The following is a 24,386-nucleotide window of genomic DNA, read 5'->3' on the forward strand; positions in this document are numbered from 1 at the left end:
CCCAATTGCTGCGGACCCAGCACCCTGCCTTGAATCTCTCCCTAGCACTTACTATATCTGAAATTATCTTGTTCACTTACTACACGACTTAATATATATAAAGCACTATTATTAGCATCATCGTATGTCTATTCGGTTGTTGTCCGTCTCCACTCAATTAAATGTAAAACCCACAGGATCAGGGCCCTCGCCTGTCCTGTCCACCACCGGGAAGGAGCTCAGGGCTGCTTCGTGGGTGTGTGACCTCTGAGGTCACACAGAGCCCTGCACTCCAAAGAGCCTCATACTTGGTTTAATGCTCTGCTGTTACTGTCTTGAAATTCCTTTTTTTTTTTCAAAGATTTTATTTGAGAAAGAGAGAGCACTCAAGCAAGCACGAGTCGGGGGGAGGGGCAGAGGGAGAGGGAGAAGCAGACTCCCCACTGATCAGAGAAGCCGACGTGGGGCGCTATCCCAGGACACCGAGATCATGACCTGAGCTGAAGGCAGGTGCTTGACCGAGCAACCGGGCCATCCAGGCGCCCCTGTCTTGAAATTCTTAGTATTTTAACAAGGAACTTTCTATTTGACCTTGCACTGGGCCTCCACAAATTACACAGATAGTCCTAAATGAATGAATGAATAAATGAAAGAGCAAGCCCACGTTACAACCCAGGTCTGTATGACTCCAAGCCTCACTACTGAACCACCAAACCAAACAAGCCTCCAGTGGGGGTAAGAGAGGTGGGCAAGGCAGCCTGAACGAGGGACAACCACAACCCACCTAGAAGACGTTGTGTTGGGGAAGGGAGAGCCTTAGGAGACACTGGTTTGAGTTCTCTGGATGTCTAGTTGTTCTTCTCAACCTCTCACTCCACTTGTGCCTCAAGTGGGGTGAAAACCATTTGCTGCCACCTCATGCTACTAGTCCTCTCACTGAAGACAGAGGGACCTCAGTCCCTGCGTCCTAGGAACACTGTCAGCCAGCCAGGTGCTCGCAAAAGCCACAGCTGTGGTCAGGCCTCAGGCAGAATGACAAGGCCTCTAGGCACCCAGCACAGCCCTAGGCGCCTGGGACTTGACAGAAAACAGATACAATCCTTGACCTTTAGGCCTCATGGCAGCCATCAAAACTATGTGGCTATAAATACAGCTGATGAGGAGGACAGAGCTGGGAGGTACTGTTGGACTGGGAACAAGATGGGGGTGCCCCTGAAAGCCTCATTTTCCACTCCTCCTGAGCTCTCCTAACCTCAGGCAGGCACTCCCTGAACTCACTTACCTCAAGTGGACACCGCACACCCCAGGTCCCCAGAGGTTCTCATTCAATAGGTCTCTTAAGGCCTTCAGAACAGTTCAAAGCTGTTCCTTGTTAAAACCACCCATTGATCTTTCCTCAGATTAAACCCCTCCCCCCTCTTCTCGCTCCCATTCCTGCCCCAGGCCTGGCTCTTGCGGCTCAGGAACATTGCATTCCCACTTATCCAAATCCTAACCATCCTTCAAGGTCCAGCCCAAATGCCATCTCCTTCAGAAGCCATCTCTGATCTTTCTCCCCTTATTCCCCTGAACAGCTAGAAGTAGTATTTCTTTCTCCAAACTCCCCAGCATTCTCTAACATTTCAATTAAAGCCCCCGTCACTTTGAACTTGTGTTCGGGTTGTGTATCCACTACTCAACCGTCTACTCCTTGAAGGCAACAGTCTCCCGGATTTACCTTTACAAAGTAGGCGAGGGAGAAGGAAGAGGCTTGGGGGAAGCTGGGTGTTGTATGCATGGGATGGTCCTGGCTAAATGCAGGACCGTGAAGACAAGAGCCCGGCTCAGCAAAGGCAGGCTGAGAATTTCTTAAGGAAACTGGTGGGGGTATCTTGAAAAGAAAAATTATGACAGTCCACATGATGCTACAGCTGGAGATGTATAAGAAAAGACTTGGTAAAACAAGTTTCCCAGGCTGAATCAACCCAGCTGACTTTGCTCAAGCTGGGAAATCTGTGCCGCCCAGGGACACGTGCCCCGTTTGGGGAGGGGAGCTCTGAAGGGATACAAACAGGGGCTGGGGAGAGAGCAACAAGAGCTAAAGAGCACTACCAAGTGGTAGTGGCAAGGACAGGGGCTGTGAAAGGAGAGAAGGGGAGGCGAACAACCTGCGCGCGCGTGCTATGTGATTAAATTCATACACATCTTCACCGAATAACCACCTGAATTTACATGCAAATGTATTCGTTTATGCAAATTAGCAGAGGTCTCCGAGGAAGTCTGCTAGTCTGGAGCTTGTGCAGTCATTGAAGAGAAGCAAACCTGTCCCTCGAGTACTCCGCGTCTGACTGGCCCCTGGGAGCTGGGTCCGGTCCAGGAGGAGGACACTGAATTAACCTCGCTCCCAGAGACAGGAGAGCAGCGCCCCTACCTGGAGAGCGCCGGGCCGCCCGCGAACTCGCGCACGCTCATTCCTCCCTCCCTCCCCCCCTGCCACCTCCCCGGGAAGCTGGAGAGCCTAAGTGCGCAAGCGCCCTCTGTCGCGCCGACTCCTCCCTCAAGGGCGCGGACAAACGGGGCCCAAAATGGCGGCCAGCCGCTACCGGCGTTTCCTTAAGCTGTGTGAGGAATGGCCAGTGGACGAGACCAAACGGGGCCGGGACTTGGGCGCTTACCTGCGGCAGCGGGTGGCACAGGCCTTTCGGGAGGGAGAGAACACCCAGGTGACCGGATTGTGGGGTCCGCCTGCAGCGGGGTGGCGGTTGGGGCGAGGGGCGGAAAGGACGAGGCACGGGTGGGGCCCACGAGCGGGCGAGCCGTGGGGTCCACGCATGCGCGAGCCTTGCCTCCCTGGCCGCACGTGCGCGCGGACCCTCCTGTACCCCCACCCCTCCCGGAACTGCAGAGAACGACGACCCCAACTTCGCCTTAGTGCTCTCATCTGGCTGCACTTTGGAATTACTGAAGAAACTTTTTGAAAAAATCTAGGTGTCCGGAACCATTCAGCCTTAATTGAATCAGAACCTCTGGGGTTGGGGCCTTGGCCTCGGTATTTTGTAAATTTCACCAGACGATTCTAGGTGCAGCCGGGGTTGAGACGCACAGCAGTCGTAGATGGTGACAGTCTCAGGCTTATAGCTTCCCTGACACGGTGCTGTTACCTCGCAGTGACTGAGCTGAACCTCAAGGACCTCTGCAGGGCCCCAGCTAAGCCTTTGCTACCTGGGCCCCTGTAAGCCCGTGCAGCAGGTTTGGGACCTCAACCCCTGCCCCTGTGTGAGTAGTAGACCTACGTTCTTGCTTTCCTCCAGGTTGGTGCTAGGGCGGCTCTGGGACTCACTCATACACAGCATATATTCACTGAGCATCCACCATGTGCTGGGAACTGTGCTAGGTGCTGGGGAGACAGTAGTGAATTAGACAGCAGAAGTCCTGTCCACCTGAAGTTGAAGTTTACATTCTCGTCTGGGACACAGTAAGCAAGTAGGCGTATGTAAGGTAGTCCAGATCAGTCCTGTGCTGGGTGTAAAATAGTAGCATGATACAAGGGTAATACTAGTTCTGAGAAGGCCTGGCTCAGGAGGTGACACATAGACGAGACATAAGGGAAGAAGATGAGCTGACTGTATACTTGGTGGGAAGGGCATTCCAGGCAGAGGTCCTACACAGGAAACAGATTGGCGTGTTGGGGAACAGAAAGGAAGCCAGAGTGGCTGAAGGGGAGTGAGTGAGATGGAGTTTGCTAAGAGTTGAGGTCAGAGGACGACAAGGGCCAGGTGCAGTAGGGTCTTACAGGCTCTGGTTGGGAGTTGGATTTTATCATAAGGCCAGCAAGAAGCCATTGGGGAATTTGTGAAGACTGACGTGACCTATTTTATTTGTCTTATTTATTTTTATTTTATTTACTTATTTGACAGCGAGGGAGAGACAGTGAGAGAGGGAACACAAGCAGGGAGAGTGGGAGAGGGGAGAAGCAGGCTTTTGCTGAGCAGGGAGCCCAGCGCGGGCCTCGATCCCAGGACCCTGGGATGATGGATAACCTCAGCCAAAGGCAGACGCTTAACGACTGAGCCACCCAGGCGCCCCCAATTTATTTGTTTTAAAAGATCATTCTGATTGCATGTGGTGAATGGATTATAGGGGCGAGGATAGGAACAAGGAGGCTGGAGAAAAGGCTACTCTGGCAGGAAATAATGGTGGTTTGGATGAGGGAGGCAGCACAGGAGACGGAGTGGCTAGATTCGGGTTGCACTGTGAAGGTTGCTTCAACGGGACTTGCTAATATAGTGGATGTGACGTAAAGGGAAAAAAAGAAACCAATGAGAACACCTAGATTTTTTTGGCCTGAGCAACTGGGTGGGAGGAGGTGCCGTTTACTGAGATGGGAAAGACTAGATGAGGAGCAGGTGGGGTGTGGGAAGAACATCTTGAGTTCAGTGTTAGACGTGTTAAATTTGAGATGCCAAGTGGACTTACCTCCAAGTGGAAATGTCAAGTAGGCAGTGAGATATTTGAGCCTGGGGCTCAGGCAAGAGGTCAGAGATAGGAAATTGATACATAAACACACAACCTGAAGAAATGACTTTTGCCAGACTTGGCCATGACCCTGTCAAAGCAGGAACATATTTTTTTTTGCAACCTAGCCCAACAAAGAGCCAAGCCAGCCCACCTAATGGAGCAAGAACATGCCCAGGGGTGTCCTGGAAACCAGATTTCAGATGGGGTGGCAGGCATGGATGAAGTGTCTGGCTCGGGGCTTGGGGGATGCAGGGGCTGGGGTGCCACACGTACGCACCTCTTACAGTGGTCTTCACTGGTCCAGCATACCAAGATCTCGAAGGCAGGAATTGCATCTAGTCCCAACTCTACAAACTCCGTAGACTTTTCTAGGGCTCTGCTCCCTACGTATTTTTAGTGTGAGCCTCCTGAGAATAGAGAGGGTGCCATTTATTTTCTCCCCCCAGTGTCTAGCATAGTTCTTGGCACATAAAGGACAACCAGTAAATGTCTGGATGAAGCGATTAAATGATCGGTTATGACTCATGAGACAAAAATCATTTGAATACAGTTGCAGGTGTGGCAGAAGTAGGTGGCGAGAAGTAGCGAAGAGTGAGAAGGAATATTTCTGTGTCCTGAGTGGTGAGAATTTGAGAGCTTGCAGTGTGGGGGGAACCTTAGGAACTCCAGAAGAGGGACATAGCCTTGTCCTTACTGTCAAGAAACTTAACAGTCGGGTAGACGTGCAGTTTAGTCTACTGAAATTCAGGTGGTGAAAGCAGCCAGCGAGGAGGCTGACAGAGGCTGGAGCCTTGGGGAGGTGAGAGAGTGTGACATTCGCCTACTTGGCTTAGCGTAAGAGGGCCCAGAAAAGGAGGGTATAGCTTTCTCTTTTGGAGTTGTCATCCTTTGTCGTCACCTGGGGAGATAGTTCTAATCAGTCGAAGGCCCGCACAGATTTGAGTCGTGGTTTTAGATGCAAGTCATGGCTCTGATGATGGTTCTGGAGCTGCTGATGAATGCATCCCTGGTAGAGTGAACCAGTATATCATGGTGGCAGCAAGCACATTACTCAGGACCACTGTCATGGTGCCTCATCCTGATGGCACCTGAGAATGCCCCTGGGCTTAGTAAATCTTGGTGATAATTTTTAGAGGGAGCATCCCCTTGCTAGAATTGAGAACAGCACTGTGAGTCACTCCCACTGACACCCTGGATCATTTATAAACCTTGAGAAAGGTGGTTCCGGTAGACTCTTCATTAAGCCGGCAGCAGGCAGCGAGCATTAGACCCAGTTGGGTGATGGGTGGGGAGCTCCCCCTTGGTTACGTCAGTGGCCAGAAAGACCTGACTAGACGGAGAGGCAGTTCGGCTCCACAGCCTCCTTGTTCCTGTAGAGGAGAGAGGCAGGCAGTCTTGGCCTCTTGACCTCCTGGATCTTAACAATAACACTGAACAGTGCTCCGGCACGCTTTTGCATGCATACTCTCGTTTAGTTTAGTCCTTAGCGCAGCTGAGGAAGGTGGCCATCACTTATTCCCATTTTACAGATGAGGAAACAGAAACCTAAAACAACTTACTTGGGGTCCCCTGGGGAGTCAGTGGTAAGACAAGTAAGCAACAGGCCCAGCTGTCCTGGTCCTGATCTGGCGTTGCCTCCTTGGTGCCTCATCTCTCCTCAGCTGCCATTTCTTCCACGTTCTTTCTTGCTAAAGGCCTCTTGTTCCATGAACATCAAGCCACCCCTTTTCCCTCTTGCCCTGCTCAAACGAGTGACAGTTTTGCCAAAGAAGTAAATGTGTGTTTACCCACCTGCTTTTCTTTGCCCCAGCCATGACCCCCTAGTACAGATCGGAAGAAAGATGACCCTCAGGTGGGATACCAGTGCAGAAGGGCCGTACTCACTAGAAAGCAAATCAGGCATTCAGACTTCAAGGCGGAGTACAGAAACCTCTGCCTCCATTGATTCCACTTCAGATTGCCCTTTGGGGAGTCTCATGGTCCACCCAGAACCCACTAAGAGGGAGGTGATGGTGGGAAGCAGGAGCACACTTACCACCTCTTCTACCCTCCATCCTTTTGTGCAGTTTTTTGCAAGTTAATGGTTATGGGTTTTGCCCCCGCTGAATACAGTCTCTTCAAGAAAACACATCTGCAGCACCAAGAGCTTAATAAAAGAATCACATCATGGGGGAAGGTGGCAAAACAACTCTAATTGTTGACTTAAGTACAGGGAAAGGGGCCAGTCCTTCTATTGAGTTCTCTAGGTGCACGAGCAGCTTCCTGAAAGATCCCTGACTGCACACCGGCACCTACTAATCTAGCACAGTCACAGCTCTGAGGAGCAGCCTGGAAACGCGGCCACCCAGGAAGGGGCTCACCCACCAGTGAGTTCTTGCATTATACCCGGGTTTAAATCCTCTCAGCCTCGTTTGAAAAAAAGTTGAACTGCATCTTGGGTTTGCAGTAATGTAAATGATATTTCCAGTTCTCAGGGGAGAATGTAAGGGTTGTATATAATTCTGTTTTCTCGGTCATCTGGCGGAGCTCCGGTCTTTAGGCTTCCTCACTGTGGCAGGGAGCCACACTGCCTGGCCTGTGCTGATTGCGGGGACACCACCTCAGCGGTGCCCACCACCATATGCGGGCCCCTAGAAGGCCAGTTTCTGAGGCACGGCCTAAGGACAGATTATGCTATTTTTAGCTATAATATTGAACCCGCTGCGAAACAGGAGTTGTGAGGAGAATCATCTCTGAGAGGGAATCTTTCTTTTTTCTTTTTTCTCGTCTCCCAGTTCCAGGCGGACCTAGAGCGAGTTAAGGTAGTGTTTAGACCACGGGATGGCAGCTTTCTGTGCTTGGTTAAAGATTGAAGTGCTCATCCTGCTAGAGCGATAAATTATGGACCACTTTCAGTGGGTCTTCACTTTACTCGGAGCCCTGTGGGTCTGCCTGTTGCCTCCTGGAAGAGTGGCAGGCAGGTGTGTGACCGCCCTCCGATCCTTGGTGCCAGCCTGTTTTGCCTCTCACCACACCGCAGCACGTGCCCTGGCCCCTCATTGCCTCCTAAATTGGCCATAATTAAGTGGTTCTTAACCTTTGAGAATCTAGTGCACTGTGGACACCACCCCACAGACACACATGGCTTGCCAAGATTTGCTGCCTTCCCAGGCCCTTGAAGCACTCCTCGGCTCAGCTTAAGACCCTGCTTTGCCTAAAACATCCTTGTCCCCTGCTTTTTCATGCATGCTTGCAGCTACTCTGATCCCCATTCTACCCAGGCCCAGCTCCTTGCGGCCGAACTCCCGCAGTGCGGGACTCTGGCTCCCCCTCTCTGTGAACTGTCACTGCAGTGAAACTCAAGACCCCTGCCACGTCTGCCCTGTCAGCCAGGCCTGGTGACCCACTCCCACCCCTGATTTCCTGTAATCTGGCACTCAGTTACACACTGCCCCAGGGCTGTGTTTGATTTTTAATACGCGCCTGTCTTGTCCCCTCGGCTTGATTACCATTTTCTCCAAGGCCGAGGCTGGGTCTTTATGTCCCCTCACAGCCCACTCACAGAGCACTCTGCATAGTAGGTGCTCAAGAAATAGATTTGCAATAGAATTGAAGGGAACAGGCTCCCGTAACGGAATGAACTCATTTCAGAAGTTCATTACCAAGCATGAAAACCTTTTCTCATAGATCCTCCTGGACCGAATCCAGCTCTACCTTAATTAGCAAAGCAATTTGCAACACCCTTCCCCAAAAGTGCTTATGCGTCCCCTTGTGTCCCTTTGTGTGACTAGAATCAGGGCCGCTGTGTGTACCAATTGCAGTCACCACCCAAAATTCAATTTTGAAAATCAAAATCAGTGCCTGCGGCACTGATGTAGATTTGTATGTTTAAAAGTTTAATATGGTAAAGAGAAATTTACTGACGACTGAGCAGGGGAAATGCAAAAGGAGCAAAAATAGGGCCATAAAGGACACTATGTCAGTTGAACATCTATTTTATTCACATTTAGGGAGCAGAGCTGAATTTTTCATAATGTCCTACTGCTGCCTTTTTCAAACCCAGAGCTGCTGTTAGTCCTAAAATGCCTGTAATCTCATTAGGTGTGAATGCAAAATCAGGTAATTTAAAGCTTGTGTATAAGAATATTTCTAAAAGTGCACAGTACGTTTCATCAGGAGAACTGTGTTTTTCCAAATTCAGACACATTTGTGCTGGAATCTGTGAATAAAGTATAGGATATAGGAGTGTGGCAAGGCTTCTGGAATCAGACAGATTTTTTTTTTTAAGATTTTATTTATTTATTTGACAGAGATAGAGAGAGCACAAGTAGGCAGAGAGGCAGGCAGAGGAAGAGGGAGAAGCAGGCTCTCTGCCGAGCAGGGAGCCCGATGCGGGACTCGATCCCAGTACCCTGGGATCATGACCTGAGCTGAAGGCAGCTGCCCAACCGAGCCACCCAGGCGCCCCAGACAGATACTTCTATTGATAATCCTTTTAAGTGGTAAGTAAGACTTTTTTCCTTGCGGAGCTTAGGTTGGATGTGCCCCGGACCCAGAATTGGCCGGGACTGCTTCTGCTCTTCGGCAGTCACAACTGGCTAGAAGTTGGCATGCCTGCTTCTCATCACCTCCTCCGAGCTGCTCTTACAGCCTCATACACACACCTTCTGGCCTCAAATAAGAAGTTGGGTGACAAGTTCATTTTTGGGGGATTGGTTCTTGTTAGGTGTTTGGTTCCTTCTCGGATTGTTAGTGGAGCACCGGGCATTATGTAAAATATCTAGGAGGCTGTGTCATTAATACTGGAGGAATTTTAAGAGGTTGAGGGAGCTCGGATGATCCCATTGTTTTTGCATTCAGACCCTATGCTCTTTGCCCTCCTGGGGGCAGTGCTCTGCAAGGTGACCCCGGCCTCGCTCTGGGCCCATCCTCTGCCCTGCTGCCCCTGCAGAGACGGTAAAGACAGGAAGAAAGAGGACTATACCTCGAGGGTAGAGTAGGAGGTGGCTGAGTAGCCCCATGGCAAAGTCTCACCGTTAGAGAAGTCGGAGGAGAGGCAGGAGGGGAACCCGCGTGGGCAAGATTTCCAAGGGTGAGGACCAGGTCACATTGGGGGTTTGGTCAGGAAGCGCCGTTGTCGGTGACCTTCAGCAGCGGTGGGAGCCCAGGAGAGCTGTGAGGAGGGCGTGAACGCCTTTGCTAAGGGCTCAGTTGGGAAGGTGGCCGGATGGTGGGAGGAGGGGAAGGTCCAGATGAGCGGCCATCGGGCAAAGAGGTGCCGCAGATGAGTGCTCACTGGGCGGAGACCAGGGGTCAGTGTCTCATCCCCGCCGAGCTGACCGTGGGGTGCCTGGTGGCCACTGGGAGCCAACAGCGTCAGAGGCGGTGGCGTGGTCAGGTGGGGCGATCCTGTCCGCCTTCGATACTTCCATCCCTGGCCACACCCCGGCAGTCACACGGGCAACACTGATCCACTCAGAATGCCCTCACTCGCTGCCTCTTCCCCGGGCATGTACTTTAGCTGGCCCTGTGCCTGGAGAGCCCCCACTTCCTTCTGGTAGCCGCTGCTCGTCCTCAGCCATGGCCCTCCGGCTGGCCGGTCTCCCCAGCCAGGGTCCACGGCAGCCCTCGTTGTGCTGTCGCCAGGATTACCCATCTCGGGGGTTGTCCTGAACGCTCTGCTCTTTTCCCTTGTAGTTTGTGAGGTGGAGGCCTGCGTTTCCTGCTACAACTGTTCACTACCAATAATACTAAGAAAAGCAAATCACTCACATTGATCAGTGTTCCAGGCCCCAACTTCAGAGCAATGTCGGCATTACCTCATTTTTCCTCACACCGCCCTCAGAAATAGGGACTATTATTATCTTTTCTTTTTAAAAGAAAGGTTAAGTTGGCGGGTACGCTTCAAAAATGTCAGTGCTTGAAAGACAAAGAAAGGCCAGGGAACTGTCCCAGCTGAAAGGAGAAAGCTACACGACAGATAAATGCCGTAAGTGATCCCAGGCCAAAAGGATTTTTTTTTTTTTAATATAAGGATTATAACTGAGACAATTGACAGAATTGGAATATGGATGATGAACTAGATAAAAGTGTTGCATCAATGTCAGGTGTCCTGAATTTGATCACTGAACCATGGTTATATAAGAGAATGCCCTTATTCTTAGGAAACATACTGAAATATTAAGGCATGAAGGAGCATCACGCTCCAACTTACTCTCAAATGGATCAGAAGGAAAATATGTATATATAGAGAGAGTGATAAAGCAAATGTGGCAAATTTTTTCTAAAGTGTGGGGGACAGGGGGAGATTGCATGATTTGCCCAGCATCCCGTGTCTGATAAGTGAAGGAGCCAGGATTCCGAGCCAGGCAGTGTGACTCCGCCGCTCTCCACAGCCACAGACACCTGCTCACACACAGGGCCAAGCACACTGCAGGTTCTCGGTGCGTGACTTTTTTTTAAAAGGGTTTTATTTATTTATTTGAGAGACAGAGAGAGAACAAGTAGGGGAAGGGGCAGAGGGAGAAGCAGGCTTCCCACTGAGCAGGAAGCCCAATGCGGAGCTTGATCCCAGGACCCCGGGATCGTGACCTGAGCTGAAGGCAGATTCTTCACCAACTGAGCCACTCTGGCGCCCCTCACCCCTTGGTGTGTGATTTTTAAATTTGTAAGTGAACCCATCCACACAAGAATGAAGACCGCAAGCAAAAGATGAAATAGACGATTTTCTTTTGATAATCGACATAATATTTAAAACTTGGTGCTGGTGTTATTCTGTTTCCTTTTGTGTCTCTTAGCCTCTGTTCTCCTACCTTCCATGTTGGCTCGTGGTTATGCATGCTCCGCTGAAGCCATAATGTTGGAAATGCTTTCCTCCGAAGCGCATGCTGCAGAATTCGGTTCCAGCTGGACTTCCCCACCCGCCCCTAGAATGCTGCCCTACAGGGGTCAGAACCCAGTCCTGGTCTTACATTTTTCCATCCCTTCTTTCTGTTCAGCCCTCAGTGCCAGTCCACCCAAGTAATGCCTTTGATTATTATTCAGCGAACACTGGCTACCTCCTCAGCCCAGAATCCTCTCTCTTCTGATGTGGCTACCTGAGCATTCTCGTGATGAGTGGCCTGAACCCAGGGACAGATCAAGTAAGACTACATGACAGGTCGTATTTTTTTTGTTGGCTGTGAAGTGGGGATCTCATTTGACACGCACAGAGGCAGAAGCAGAGCTGCCTTATTAAAACACTTAACTACTGATTTATTTATGCTTTGCCTCCTTCGAGAAAGGATTTAAGTTGGAAAAATCCATCATTTGAATTCTGGGGAAAACATAAAAGAAAGTTTTTTTTCTGGAGAGCTTTCAGAATTCTTGACAGAATCACGCAAGGAACCGTAGACAAATGATAGCAAGAGCAGAAGGAAGGCATAACTAAAAAGAGGGATGAACGGGGACAAACCACCTCGCATCTGCATGTGTCCAACTTTCCAACAGTTTCCAGCAAGGACACCAGGGTGTGTCTTGATGTCCACCCCCTCTATTCGCAAGACCTCAGTGTTCAGGCCCTGTCCTTTCTAGCAGGACTTAATTGGACTCTTCCCTCTGGATTCTCCCCAAGTCAACCATCTCATCTTAAACCACTGCCTTCTTCATGTTGCTTTCCTTGTGAAATTGTAACTGCTCACCACAGATGAAAGCTCAGCCAATTTATTTTTTGCCTTTCATAAAAGAGTATTTAATACATTTCATATTGAAGGTTTAACTCAAAAGCTCTTGTTCTTTCTCCCACCCAGGCTCTTCCCTGCATATTCAGGCCCTCGGCCAGACTGGTCTGGTCTGAAACATAGACAGCGTCCATGCCTCCTCCTGCTCGCACCGTACCCTGACCGAGAAGGCCTCTCCACTCTCCCTTCTGCTCCCCAACTCCTGCGCATCCTTCAGCACCCAGCTTAGGCTCACTTGCGCCGTATGCTGAGCACGGGAATCCCCCCTCCCCGGTTTCTTGCAGCCCACCCTGCCCTGAGGTTCACCCCTCTGATACTATATTTTCATTGTGGTGGCTTCCACTGCAGCTGGCGTGGTGGTCCACAAGTCACAGATGCTCAGCAAATGTTTGTTTGCCAGTTGATTGATGGAGTTTTTCTGCAGGTTGAGGAGTTAATGAGGTGGAACCATTACAGAAAGGTGATTTTCTAGTAGCTTTCTAATAACTGGAGCTGTAGGCCAAGTTTGCTTCCCACGGAGTGGAGAGGCTAGTGCTAAGCTGCAGGCTGCTTCATTTGGATGCCTTGTGTAAGTGGGGTCCTTCCTGGCGGTACAGACAGGCGTGGGAGACGGGGCTTGTTTGCTTACTTCCTTGGGGGGTTCTTTGTTTTTCAGATTGCAGAGCCTGAGGCCTGTGATCAGATGTATGAGAGCCTAGCACGACTCCATTCAAACTATTACAAACACAAGGTGAGTGGGCCAGTCTTTTTTATATCCCCAGCCCTTCGACTGGAAATGACCAATGAGAGTGAGTGAAAATCTGATTATACAGTGCTTTGTAAAGAATTGTGGTTTTGCTACTTTCAAATGTAACCAGTAATTTCAACCAAGCCAACAAAGGCTCCTGGTAGAGGCTTTTAGGTCACCTAAATAAAAGCTATTTATGATTTTGAATAAAAGCCATGTGTTTTATAGACCAGTGTGTGCTCGGGGTGTATCTGACAACTCTTGGGCCTTACATGTATTTTCCCATCTACTCTGATGGAGCTGGCATTTCCCCACACTCCGGTGATAAAGATGGGTGCTTTGGGAAAGTCCTGCCAGACAAAGTTGGGCTTTTCCTCAGCCCTGATGTGATTACTGTCAAATTCCATTTAGTGTGGTTTTCCCCAAGTTTGAACAATGTGTTCAATGTGTTCAGTAACTCCAGAGATACAGCCAAATGCCTAGCCTACAGGGAAAAGGGATTTCTTCTAAATCCTCGCAACCCAAAGTGGGGTCCCTGAGCAGCTGAGCGGCCATCCCCCTGGGAGCTGGTTAGAAATGCAGAATGGGGGAGGGGGGGCACACCCAGACATCCTGAATCACACAGCCTACTTTTTGGGAGTATTCCTGGGTCCCGTCAAGCAAGGCCAAGTCTTTGGCCTCTAGGTGGCACTGCTCTTCTAGCCGGGCCTCTGGCTTGAAGAGCCCCCCCCTCCCCGCAACTGGTGAACTGTGCGGGGAGAGCAAGCCTTCTCCAGGATCGTCAGGTGTCTGATGTTATGCTGCAGAACTAATCCCTCCCCATCCTCTCTTGTCCTCTCTGCCCCGTGTGACCAGTACCCTCGCCCCAGAGACACGAGCTTCAGTGGCCTGTCCGTGGAAGAATACAAGCTGATCCTGTCCACAGGTATTGACAGCCCAGCTGCCCTTTCCGGTCAGTTTGCAAATGATTCTTTGAGTTTGAGCAGCCAAGGGGAATTGTCTGCTAACACCGCTCTGCTTGATGGAAAGTCTTGTGGAATAGCCCAGAGGAAATTCTGAAGCTTCGGGGCTCATGCTTTTTGGCCATAGAATATGGAGAAAGTCAAAGGCATTATTTAAAAAAAGAAAATCCATCTTTAGAGCTTTTAAATTCAAGGCTGGGCAGCAGGGAACAGGGGAATACATATTTGCCAAATGGAAGTAGTTGAAATCAGGATGGAAGGAAAATAATTTTATTTTTATGGTCCTAAGGGGGCTTTATAAACAATAAGGGTTTTAAATAAAACAAAAAGCCATTCAATAAACTTGTATGGGGATATCCATCGAAGAGTTATCTGACCCAGGGGACATGGTTTGTGGGTTAGATATCGGTTTAACTAGGTACGTTTGGGAGTTGTTGATGGACCTCAATTAACAGGAAAGGAAATACCCTGCCTAGCCATCCCCTGCCTACTTCCCCATCTCCATTGTCACCAAAGGGGGAGTTGGGGGTACTGGCAAGGGGAGCCTGGGTTGAAGTAGGCAAGTTCTGGAAAATTACTATTTTTATTGCCAAGGATATGGTATACAAAAATAGGCTAACCTTTTCTGCAAGGGCATGGCCCTGAAACATTCGCCTTCTGGTACTCTAGAAATTTCTCTTTCCTATTCCTCTGGCAGCCTTTCAGCAACTAAGTTTTGGAGATTTGGAATCCAGAGAATTCTTACCTTCTGAACAGATTAAAACCTGGTGGTGTCACCGCTATTGTATGTCAACTCTGAACCTATTTTTGTTACAGTACTCTGGAAAACTGGGGTAACGATATTTTGGCGAGGCAGAATTACTTTATCAACAGTTTTTAAAAATATGTATCGAAATGTATTCCCCTGTCCCTAGGCCCATGCAATTACCAGCATTGATGTACCGTGTCACTCTGAGGGCCCCAGAGGGTTTGAACAAAGTTTGAACTTGAAATTAGAATGGAAATACGTTCCAGGGGCCCAGCTTCCACCCTCTTTGTTAGCCCCTGGACACCTCTGCAAGTTGCGGGGGGCGGTGTGTGTGACAGACTGCAGCAAAGCACGGGGAGTTGGAAGACTTCCCACAACTGGCCTGTGGCTGTAGCTTGTTCTGGCCGGGAGCTCAGCTCTGGGAAATTTGCTGATAATTTGTTTTCACAATAAGCCTTGTGTTTTTATTGCAACTCTGTGGCACAAGCTTACGGACTGTTTCCTCTGACAAGGCAAGAATACACACCTTACAGTGTTTGAGGGCCTGGCGAGTCTGACATGTGGCCAAGGTCTGGGGCCCAAGTGTGTTCCCCTGGGCTTAGGGTCATAGGAGACTCTGAAGGAGGCGTCGTGGCTTGCAAGTGGGCGGGGACCCCTCAGCATCCCACTTTGGGGCCCACAAGAAAACCTAGACTTCTGGAAAGGTTTCAGGGTGGGATGTTGGGCTCATGGCTGAAGTAGAGTGTGTGTCCTCATTTAGTCGAGCCCACTGATGATAAATAGAAGTTGCCTTTTTGTTCAGAAAAGCTCTTCTTTTTCTCTAGAAGTTTTGTTAACCAAGGAAAATCTAGGCTATGAAATTTAAACAATACTATGTGAAAATCTAAATTTAAAATACGATAAAATTAGGCAGCATAGAACTCTAGCCCTGGAGAGCCTTTAGACCGGTGGTTCTCCACGCGGAGTGGGGGTGGGGGGGGACTGCCACATTGCCCTGTGACAACGTCTGGAGACATGTTTAGATGTCACAGCTAGGAGCCGGGTAGGAGGGCTGCTACTGACATCTAGTGGGTAGAGGCCAAGTTGCTGCTAAACATCCTACAGTGAGCAGGTCAGCCTCACAACAAGGATTATCTGGCCCAAAATGTCAAGAGTGCCGAGACTGAGGAAGCTGGGTTTGGTTCCTGTGGGGCGTGCGCATGTGTGCGCGTGTGTTCTTAAACAAGGGCCCCACTGGCTCTCACCAGCCGACCCCCTGCTGCCTTCATAGCTACGAAGGTGGCTTTTCTTGAGTGCCAGCCGGGTGCCAAGCAGATTCTTCTATTATTTCCTTTAGTCCACAACTTTGGAGGCAGGCGTTTTGATCTCCACCTTACAGATGAGGAACCTGAGGCTAACAGAGTTAAATCATTTGTTTCCCAGTGAGGAGATTGGTAGGGATCCCAGGTCCCACCGCCGTAAGGCACAGGGTGCTGAGCGTGGGGCATGCTGCACAGGTGCTCCCTCCACGCGAGCAGTTATTTTTCTGCAAGTGCATCTGATTTGCTCATCAGAAGTTGGGGCCACGCTTCCCTCTCTCAGGCCCACACTGTGTAAAAGTCAAGGTGTGCTCGGATGGCAAAAGCCTGTGGGGCCAATTTACATAGTCAAATTGCCGACTTCAGTCTCTTTATTTATTTATTGTCCTCCCCTCTCGCAGACACCTTGGAAGAGTTTAAGGAAATGAATAAAGGCATGTGGAAGAAGCTGCAGGAGAAGTTTGCCCCCAGGAATCCCGAGGAGAAGCAGAAGGCCTGGGCTCGGTCCTTATCTCGCCCGCGCACCTAAGAGTGGAGTCTTGTACGTTGCCATCATAAATAAAACCGCCCTGATTTCCCCATCCTCACGGTTTGGGAATCTCCTCCAGCCTTCGCAAAAAGGAAGCCCTTGCTTCTCTAAAGGAAGCTTCTGCCTGAGAAAGGGTGCCATCGAGCGTCCACCCCGCCCACCAGTCAGGGTGGGGAAGTGTCCAGAGGAGAGGAAATGCGGGTCTCCATCTGGACCTGGGAAGGGAAGGTGATGGGGCCTCTGGGCAAGGTGCTTCCTGCATAGCCACAGGAGCCCCACCTGCCAGTGGGGGTCTGGCTGGCTCCTGGCAAGATTCTGAGGCTCCCTTTTGTTGTAGGAGCTCCTGGGGGAGAGCCAAAAATAGCAGTAAATATTGAAGAAGGCATCCTGTTGCAAACAGAGAGCAGCAGGAGGTGGTGTGGCGGAGAGATGAGAAGAGACTGCTTGGCCCTCATTCCCACTGACTCAGAAGGACGGAGCCCAGTCCTCTGCCCCTGACCTTGCAGAAAACCCGTGTTCCAGGTTGGCTTAAGGTCCTGAGTAGAGCTACGGACGGGCCTTGGCCAGGCGGGGCCTCGGGTTGCAGTCGGCTTCAGCACGCTGCGCGGGTTGTGTGGGAGGTCACGGGACGAAAGCCCCCTGGCCAGGGCCACACACAGGGTCACCTTCTTATTCCCTGGAACCTTAGCTCTTTTGTAAATGTTCATGTTCCCCACTTCAGCTTTCTTCCAGCAAGTGCAGAACCGAGAGAAGGGGTAGGTAGGGCAGGGGCTGACGGCACCCCTTGTGGGGAAGAAGCGAATGTGAGCTCTTAACCTCATCTGTACCTGGACTCCTCAGTATGTGTTGAAGTACATACAATAAAACAGAAACCACTTCTGTCCAGGCATCGCTGTGAGATGGGACGCACTCAGCCATCTACCAAGAGCCCGAAGCAAGGCCGGGCTGGTGGGCAAGGGCTTGAATTCTGTCCCCCATCCGTGTGCCACAGGAACCCCCACAGCCCCTGGGGAGCATAGGAAACAGCATCCCTTTCTCACGGACTAGAGTTCTATTAATTTATTTAAGGCAATTAACATATTAGTTCTCAGGCCAAAGGATTTGTAAAATGTTACACCAAGAGATAAAACAAGCAGTCAAAAACCAGCCACTCGAACACACCCGGGCCCTGTCATCTGGGCCAGCGACTGTTGTCAGCAGGCCTGCTAGGAAGGGGCAGGTCCCAGGAGCAAGGCTCTTTGTCCTCGGGTCACAGTCTCCCTGGGGCCGAGCCAGAGGGGTGGCCTGGACAGTGAGGTCTCCGTGCTGTCCACAGCAGATCCAAGGCCCGGCGGCGGAGGGGGGTCCGTGCAGCCATGGCCAGGGCTGGGCACGGCACCCTTGAATAAGTTAAGTAACAGAGCACTAAAATCACTAGTAACAACAGCATTACTGCACCTTCCCCGGGCGCGGGCGGAGGCCAAATTGTAGTGCTTAGAAGAGAGAGGCGACCCCACTCCTAACGACCCGCGAGGAGGAACACAGGGGAATGTCAGTTACTGCTGAAGGACAAAGCAATTGTCCTTCAAGATGACGTTTCCTCCTCTAAGGCATTAAGGTAAGCTGAGTCCCAGTGACTTTCTGAGTCCTCGATAACGGCTCTAGGCAGGACTGTCAGCTCTGTGGGTCCCCACGCCACGCTGGCCAGAACCTGGGACGGCTCCGGGGTGTCCGGCAGAGTGGGGGCTGGAGGCCAAGCGGGCCCCTGGCCTAGAGAGGCTGGCGGGCTGGCTGGGCCACCTGACCCACGGGAAGGGGCAGCCTTCCAGTCACAGCTGTCCGTGGTGACCATCCCCTGTTGGGGCCTCCAGTGGCTCTCCTCAGCGGCTCATGCAGTTCTGGACATCCACAAAGCCCAGGCGTTGCCTGCGTTTCCGCTGCTCTGTCATCTAGGATTAAATGGGGGCCCACACGTCCGGTCAGGCCGCCCGGCACCCTCCCTCCGTGGGCACTGGGGAGGGGCTGGTGCCCGCCCCCGGCCCCCTGCCCCATGGGCCCAGCTGCTGTTTAGCGCTGGCAGCAGGCCAAGGCCCCCCAGGGTGCATTGAGGATGTCAGCCCCAAACCCTTGTCCTCGATTAGTGCGTCACAAACCCCTGATGCGGTGCAGCTGGGGAACCACCCCACCTAAAAGAGGGGCTGCCTAACCTCATTTGGCCACTGCCAGATGGCAGAGGATGCTCTGGGCAACAGGGGGACTTGAGAAGTGGAAGGATGCCTTGACCTCCCCTAACACCACTGAACCCCTCAGACAGCCTCCCTAGCAGCTGCTGGGGGGGGGGAGCGAGGGGGAGGACCCCTCACACCTCCACCAAGGGTCCACTTGGCCCTGTCTTTCGGGGGGCTCACAGACAGGGGCTGCCAACCTCTGTCTAGCTTTCCATGGCAGGGGGAGAGTGTCTCCAGAACCTGTCTTCCACCCCAGACCCAAGAAGGAAAGGAAGGAGCATGAAGGCCCCAGCACCCTCCCCAACTCCCCCGTGGCAGGCTGGGCTGTGACCTCTAGTGACGGTCTGAAGCTGCCCAGTACAGGACCCCAAGGGTGAGGCCAGGATAGGCCTGGGTACACACCTGCTCCTTGAGCTCATTGAGCTGGGCAGTGAGGTGGGACACCAGCTTCATGGTGGAGTTGAGCTTGTCCTGAAGAATCCGGATCTCATTCTGCTCCCCTTCCCCCTCGTTGCTCACTAGGGACATGGCTCTCATCCGGGGGAACCAATCCAGGTTCTTGTTCTGAAAAAGATCCCCGGCGGGATGAGCAAGCTGGGGCCCAGCCTAGGAAGGCCTCATTTAGAAAAGCAGTAAAGGATGGGGAGCCTGCTGTCACAGCCTGGACAGATTACTCCCCAAGGATGTGTCAGGGAAAATCTGAACCGACTGGGGTCCTCCTGGAGCGAGAGGGCGGGCAGTGAACCCTCGGCAGGGCGTCAAGAGGCCAGTGCCCTGGGACAGGCTAACTTCCGTTAGACGGCCTTAAGTCTCACTGATACCAGCACCATCTGTTTACTGTCCTGACACCCTGCGAGAGGTGGAGGGCCTCTGCACCAGACCCTGAAGCTCCTTCCTTCCTTCCTTCTGCCCCGCCCCACACACCCTGCACCCCAGGAAGATGCGAGTCAGACACATGGCGTGTTGGGGGAGGGGAGGCTCTGCTGAGGACGGCTGGGAGCTGATGTGTGTCTGAGAGGCAAGGCCACGTTGCCCGGGACGGGGGCGGGGGGGATCGGGAGGGGGCCACCAGGTTTCTAGCTCCTCGTCACAAGCTGTGAGTTCTCAGACCAACAGATAAACCTGTACTCAAAGATCAGTTCAAATTATAGACTTAAGAAACCAATAGAACTCCCCCCCCCCCACTAAATAGGTCTTTCCTTTATCCTGCAATTTATCCGTTGTGCAGTAATCTGAAGATGCACTACATTTGATGGAACGGATGGGCTTCTTTTTCCCGAAACACTACAAGACCTTTTTTTTTTTTATTACTATTCACTGCCTTCACTCCCTTCACACTACAGAAATTGGACAGATTAACTCTGATTCCTCCTAAGTCTGACAGTTGCAAGCTTTTCCAGGCCCCCTCTCAGCCTGGGCCATCCAAAGCTTTGGGAAGCTGCCCTTCCTCTTGCCGAGCTGGACAAGGCTCCCTCCGAATGGTCCACTGAGCAGCCACCAGGGGCAGCATCTGCCCTGCTCTCCCAATTCCTCAGTGTCGTGCGCCCGCAGGCCCCGGGGACACCACGCACGTCCTTGGCTTTTCCTGACAACAGAGCCCACGCAGAAGAGCTCAGAGGCCCCTCCGCAGCTCGGGCAGCTGGCAGGGCTCCGGTGAGGCCGCCCTTTCCACAGGTGTCCACGGGTGTCCCCAGCTGTCCCCCGCTGTCCCTCCCCGGCAGCCGCGGCCGCTCCTCCCTGGGGCCACACCTTGATCATCTGGGCCACGTAGCTCTCGGGCCCCGTGTAGTCCGTCTTGTTTTTCACACGGACCAGCACAATGAAGTACAGGTAGTTCCACATGTTGTGTTCGAACTTGATGTGCTCCTCAAAGGACACTGTCTTGTTATCAAACTTGTCCCTCTCCAGACCTGCGGGTGCGGGGGTGAGGACGAAACCGTCAGCCTCCCAGAGCCACCGTGGGGCCACCTGGCCGAGCAGACACGGCCTCTCAGTGCAGTGGGGGCATCTGGTCTCAGGCTGATGGGCCTGGTGAACACGTGTGACAGCCCACCCCGGCCCATTTAGGTCAGTTCTATTTAAGGCGCCCCGCCCCTTGGCCGTGGAGGCCCCGGCTGCCCGAGCTGCAGCCCTGCACCACGGAGGCTGGGGACCGGCAGCTGGGGACCGCGGCAGCGGCCGGCCTTCCGAGCCTGGGGGAAGCAGGAATCGTTGAGAAGGGTTTTGTCCTGCAGGTGCTGCCTGCTGCTTAGCCTGTGGCGAGGGGACTAGCACCTCATACCGGGAGTGGGAAGAGCTCTGGACGGAGACCGAGAGTTTGGTCTCTCCCCTGTAAACCGAGAGGGTTTGGAGGAATGGTTCTGAGGCTCTTTCCCACTCCCTTCTATTACCCCAAGCTCAGGCAGAGTCCTGTTCTCCCCAAGTGTAGGATGAGCAAACAGCCACAGAGCCGTCAGCCCCAGGGGCCATGGGGACCAGGGAAGGGCCAAATGGCAGCTGCCCCGGCCCCGCCTCGGCCCCTGAGGGGCAAGAATGGTGGCCTCACCGCAGATGAAGCATGTGGTCTTGAGAATCTCTTCCTTCTTCTGCTTCTCGCTGCGCAGGTCGGCAAAGGTGTCGATGATCACCCCAAAGATGAGGTTCAGCACGATGATGATGACAATGAAGAAGAACAGGAGGTCGTAGACCACACGGGCTGGGAAGAGAGACTCCTGCAGGGGTGAGGCAGGGGTGGTGAGGCAGGGAGGCTGGGCCCAGTTCACCCAGGCAGGCCAGACTCAGGCAGGGGTCAGGGCCATGACTGAGGAGGCCTGGCCCTCAGCACAGGGGAAGGATGGCGTCTGGCTCCTAGGGCCCTGAGGGCAGCAAAGCCGACCCAGCCTCACTCCGGGCAGGGCAGGCCCTGACTGGGGGTGAGGAAAAGAGCGGACTCAGGACACCAGCTGGGCCTGAGCCCTGTGGGAGGAGTTTGGCGTGGGGCACTAAAGCTGCAGGTGGAGGCTTGTCTCTGCCCGACTTTTGGTTGGGGGCACAGCCAGCTCTGCACTCCTCTGCCCTGCCCTGGGGATGCCGGGCCTCACACATCCTAGAAACTTTGGCCAGGAAGCGGCTCCTCGCCCCCATGTGACTGAGAACAGACCGACTACTGGGAACGCCTGGCTGCCTGAGTCAAATCCCAAGGCCTCCTCATGGAGCCGACTCAGCTTCCGCACCCTGCGCACCCTTACTGTGGGCGAGGGCTCTGCCTCCCAGATGAAGCCGGTGTAGCCGGGGATCCGCCCAACGTCTGACTCACGCCTTCCCTAGCCTGGACAAAGCTTGGTTGCCAAAGTCTTTCCTTAGAGCAACTTACGGTGAGCTGGTGGGGATGTGTGAGCGGAGTGCGGTGGGAAACTCAACAACCACATGACTGCGCGTTGACTTGTGGGAGAGCAGGGGAAGGGGGTGCAGAGTGGGGGCTTGCGACACTGAAGACTGGGTGGGGGGGGCAAGCCGCTCTGCCAGGCGGGACCTCACAGTGGCTGACTCGGCCAGGGCCGGGGAGCGAGGCAGGCGATGCTCACGTCTTTGGAGGGCTTGCGGAGAATGTCGCCCACGCCACCACCGTTGCGCAGCCCGTGGTTCATGACAGTGACAATGCACATCAGCAGAGTGTCACAGGCCCGCTCCGTGCTCTCCAGTTCTTCGTTCCCTACACGCGGAGTGTGTGCTCAGACCCAGGCCAGGCCCCTGCCTCCACGCCCCCTCTCCCAGGTCCCCGAGACACACTGCCCTCACCTTCCAGGACCTCAGGCACCGAGACCCCTGAGACACAATTCAGCTTGTCCCCACTGCACGTGCCCACGAATGTGGCAGCTCCATGTGGCATCCCCAGGGGGCTGGCTAGAGAGGACACGGAGGAGGTCACCAGAATAAGGACATGGCAGGCCTTATCATTCCCCTGGTTGTGTCCCCAGCATCACATCCCCCACAAAGCCTTCCCCCATCCTGCGAGCTCCCGACTCTGCCGGGCTACAAGTGAGGGGTCTTCGTGCCCTTGCCCCCACCAGGCTGTGCAGGAAGGACAGGAAGGGGGGGTCTGCACCCCTGAGCCTAGCACACAGGCAGCCCCAGCAAATACCGAGTTTAACATGAATGCCGGGGTCTGCAAGCAAGAGGCTCCTTAGGGAGCCAAAGACCAAGGCTCTCCCACCCCCTCAGTCTGTGCCAGGGAAAAGGGAGGCAGATCGGTGTGAGCTGGACCTCCCCGGAACCCAAGAGGAGAAACTGAGGCAGGGAGCACTCCCAGGGCCTGGTCCAGACACAGGTCATCTGTTCAGCACCCCCTCAGCCAAGGAGAGGGGACGCCAGACCTCCAGAGTGATTGCCGGGCAGCCGGTCGACCTCAAGGATGAAGTCATCCTTGAGGAAGAGGAAGCCAACGATGGAGAAGAGGTAGACTAAGATGAGGGCCAGCAGGGCGGTCAGCAGGATGGAGCGGCCATTGCGAGTCACGCTCTTGATGACGTTGAACAGCGTCTCCTCACGGTAGATGAGGTCAAAGAGCTGCAGGGGAGGGACAGGGCCATGAGGGACCGCAGGTACCACTGGATCCTAGGGCTGCCCCGCTCCCAGTGGTTTCCCACAGGCTCCTCCAGAAGGGTCTGTGTTAGGCACATGGAACCAGCCTAGTGGGCCTGTCAGGGAGGCTGCTCAGAGGAAGCGGAGTTCTAAGGCCAAGAGAAGGGAGTGTGGCCCAGGAGAAGGTGTAAGGGTGAATGGGCAGGCAAATCCACACATGCGGGGGGAGAAAGATGACCAACTCTTAAAGTGTGCTTGCTACCTGCCAGGATGCATTCTACATGATTTTTGTGTATTAAGCTCATGTCAATCTCACAATTATTCTAGAAGGCAGGTGCTGTTAATTATCCTTGTTTCATAGATACAGAAATGGAGGCATGGGGCAGTCAAGAAAACTTGCCCAAAATTACAGAGCTAGTAGTGTCCGAGCTGGGACACAAACCCAGGTAGTCTGGTTCCAGGGGAGATGGGCCAGATGGGGGTCAGGAGTGGCTAGCAGGGCCCTGAAGGTCAGGCTGAGGTCAGGTAGAGGAGGACTCTGGAAATCCATCCCTCCAAGCCCAGCAGCAAGAGGACTGGACAGAGACTGGTGCTGGGAACCACTAGCAGCCTGAGGGGAGCCCCAGTCTTCCCCACACCCCTGCCAGCCCCAGCCCCAGCCCCCACCACGCTCACCAGAATGCTGTAGAAGAGCTCATGGACAAAGAGACCCAGGACACTAGTCAGGATGTAGCCCACATGGTAGAGGAACTCCATGTCCATGACCATGGCCTTATAGCCCCGGATGAAGGTGCCTCGGTTGCCCACGAAGCTCACCACAAAGACGATCTTGTTGGTCAGCTGGGGGCAAGTACAGGGCATGGGGATCAGGGTCCCACCACCCGCCCCGGATCTCCACTCCCTGTTGCTTTGCCTGCCCAGTGCCCAGCTCAGAGGTCAGCCCTTCTGTGGAGCGGATCTGAGCCGGTCCTGCTCAGCCTGGCAGGCTCGGCATTAATGAACATGCTTCCAGAAATGTATCTGAGCTCCTGGGATAGAACGGGGAAAAGCCCCTGGGGTCCCTGGCTCCAGGAAGAAAGTGAGATACAGGTAAAGGAGGATGGAGTGGGACAGACCAACCTTAGCCTTTACGGTGACTTGGTAAGTTAGGGAAAGGTGCCTGCCCCCCTCCCCCTTGCTCCA

At 53.1% G+C, this 24,386-nt stretch overlaps 2 protein-coding genes across 6 annotated transcripts in view; one reads left to right on the forward strand and one right to left on the reverse strand.

Annotated features, from left to right (window-relative positions):
• The first annotated feature begins 2,496 nt into the window (after positions 1 to 2,496).
• Positions 2,497 to 17,326, forward strand: UQCC2 (ubiquinol-cytochrome c reductase complex assembly factor 2). 3 transcript variants are annotated; one of them, XM_028120577.1, is made up of 5 exons: positions 2,497 to 2,681; positions 12,829 to 12,903; positions 13,756 to 13,852; positions 16,310 to 16,449; positions 16,775 to 17,326. In XM_028120577.1, exons 1-4 carry the CDS (start codon positions 2,544 to 2,546, stop codon positions 16,435 to 16,437), a joined length of 438 nt encoding a protein of 145 aa, XP_027976378.1. In that variant the 5' UTR covers positions 2,497 to 2,543; the 3' UTR covers positions 16,438 to 16,449; positions 16,775 to 17,326. The 3 variants fall into 3 exon arrangements, with proteins under 3 accessions (XP_027976378.1, XP_027976377.1, XP_027976379.1); XM_028120576.1 differs by lacking the exon at positions 16,775 to 17,326 and having other exon boundaries at positions 2,498 to 2,681; positions 16,310 to 16,491; XM_028120578.2 differs by lacking the exon at positions 16,775 to 17,326 and having other exon boundaries at positions 2,499 to 2,681; positions 13,756 to 13,825; positions 16,310 to 16,491.
• Positions 17,327 to 17,481: 155 nt separating this feature from the next.
• Positions 17,482 to 24,386, reverse strand: part of ITPR3 (inositol 1,4,5-trisphosphate receptor type 3) — a 65,932-nt gene continuing 59,027 nt past the window's right edge. For all 3 annotated transcript variants that reach the window (XM_088024033.1, XM_028120548.2, XM_028120547.2), the window contains 8 exons: positions 23,880 to 24,044; positions 22,997 to 23,189; positions 22,422 to 22,526; positions 22,208 to 22,335; positions 21,190 to 21,355; positions 20,394 to 20,554; positions 19,047 to 19,208; positions 17,482 to 18,365 (listed from right to left, as the gene is read on the reverse strand). In XM_088024033.1, coding sequence (XP_087880159.1) covers positions 18,297 to 18,365; positions 19,047 to 19,208; positions 20,394 to 20,554; positions 21,190 to 21,355; positions 22,208 to 22,335; positions 22,422 to 22,526; positions 22,997 to 23,189; positions 23,880 to 24,044 — 1,149 coding nt within the window. In that variant the 3' untranslated portion in view covers positions 17,482 to 18,296. The remainder of the gene's footprint in view (positions 18,366 to 19,046; positions 19,209 to 20,393; positions 20,555 to 21,189; positions 21,356 to 22,207; positions 22,336 to 22,421; positions 22,527 to 22,996; positions 23,190 to 23,879; positions 24,045 to 24,386) is intronic.

The sequence above is a fragment of the Eumetopias jubatus genome, unplaced genomic scaffold (assembly GCF_037043125.1).
Source record: "Eumetopias jubatus isolate StellerSeaLion01/CBP00866 unplaced genomic scaffold, mEumJub1_p1.0 scaffold_6, whole genome shotgun sequence".
NCBI lineage: Eukaryota > Metazoa > Chordata > Mammalia > Carnivora > Otariidae > Eumetopias > Eumetopias jubatus.

What these genes read in the sequence shown, in the direction of transcription:
- UQCC2 (XM_028120577.1), top strand. Translation starts at nt 2,544, where the DNA reads ATGGCGGCCAGCCGCTACCGGCGTTTCCTTAAGCTGTGTGAGGAATGG. An exon ending in GGGAGGGAGAGAACACCCAG is followed by an intron (nt 2,682 to 12,828) that starts GTGACCGGATTG and finishes TTTGTTTTTCAG; the next exon opens with ATTGCAGAGCCTGAGGCCTG. An exon ending in CAGCCCAGCTGCCCTTTCCG is followed by an intron (nt 13,853 to 16,309) that starts GTCAGTTTGCAA and finishes CCCCTCTCGCAG; the next exon opens with ACACCTTGGAAGAGTTTAAG.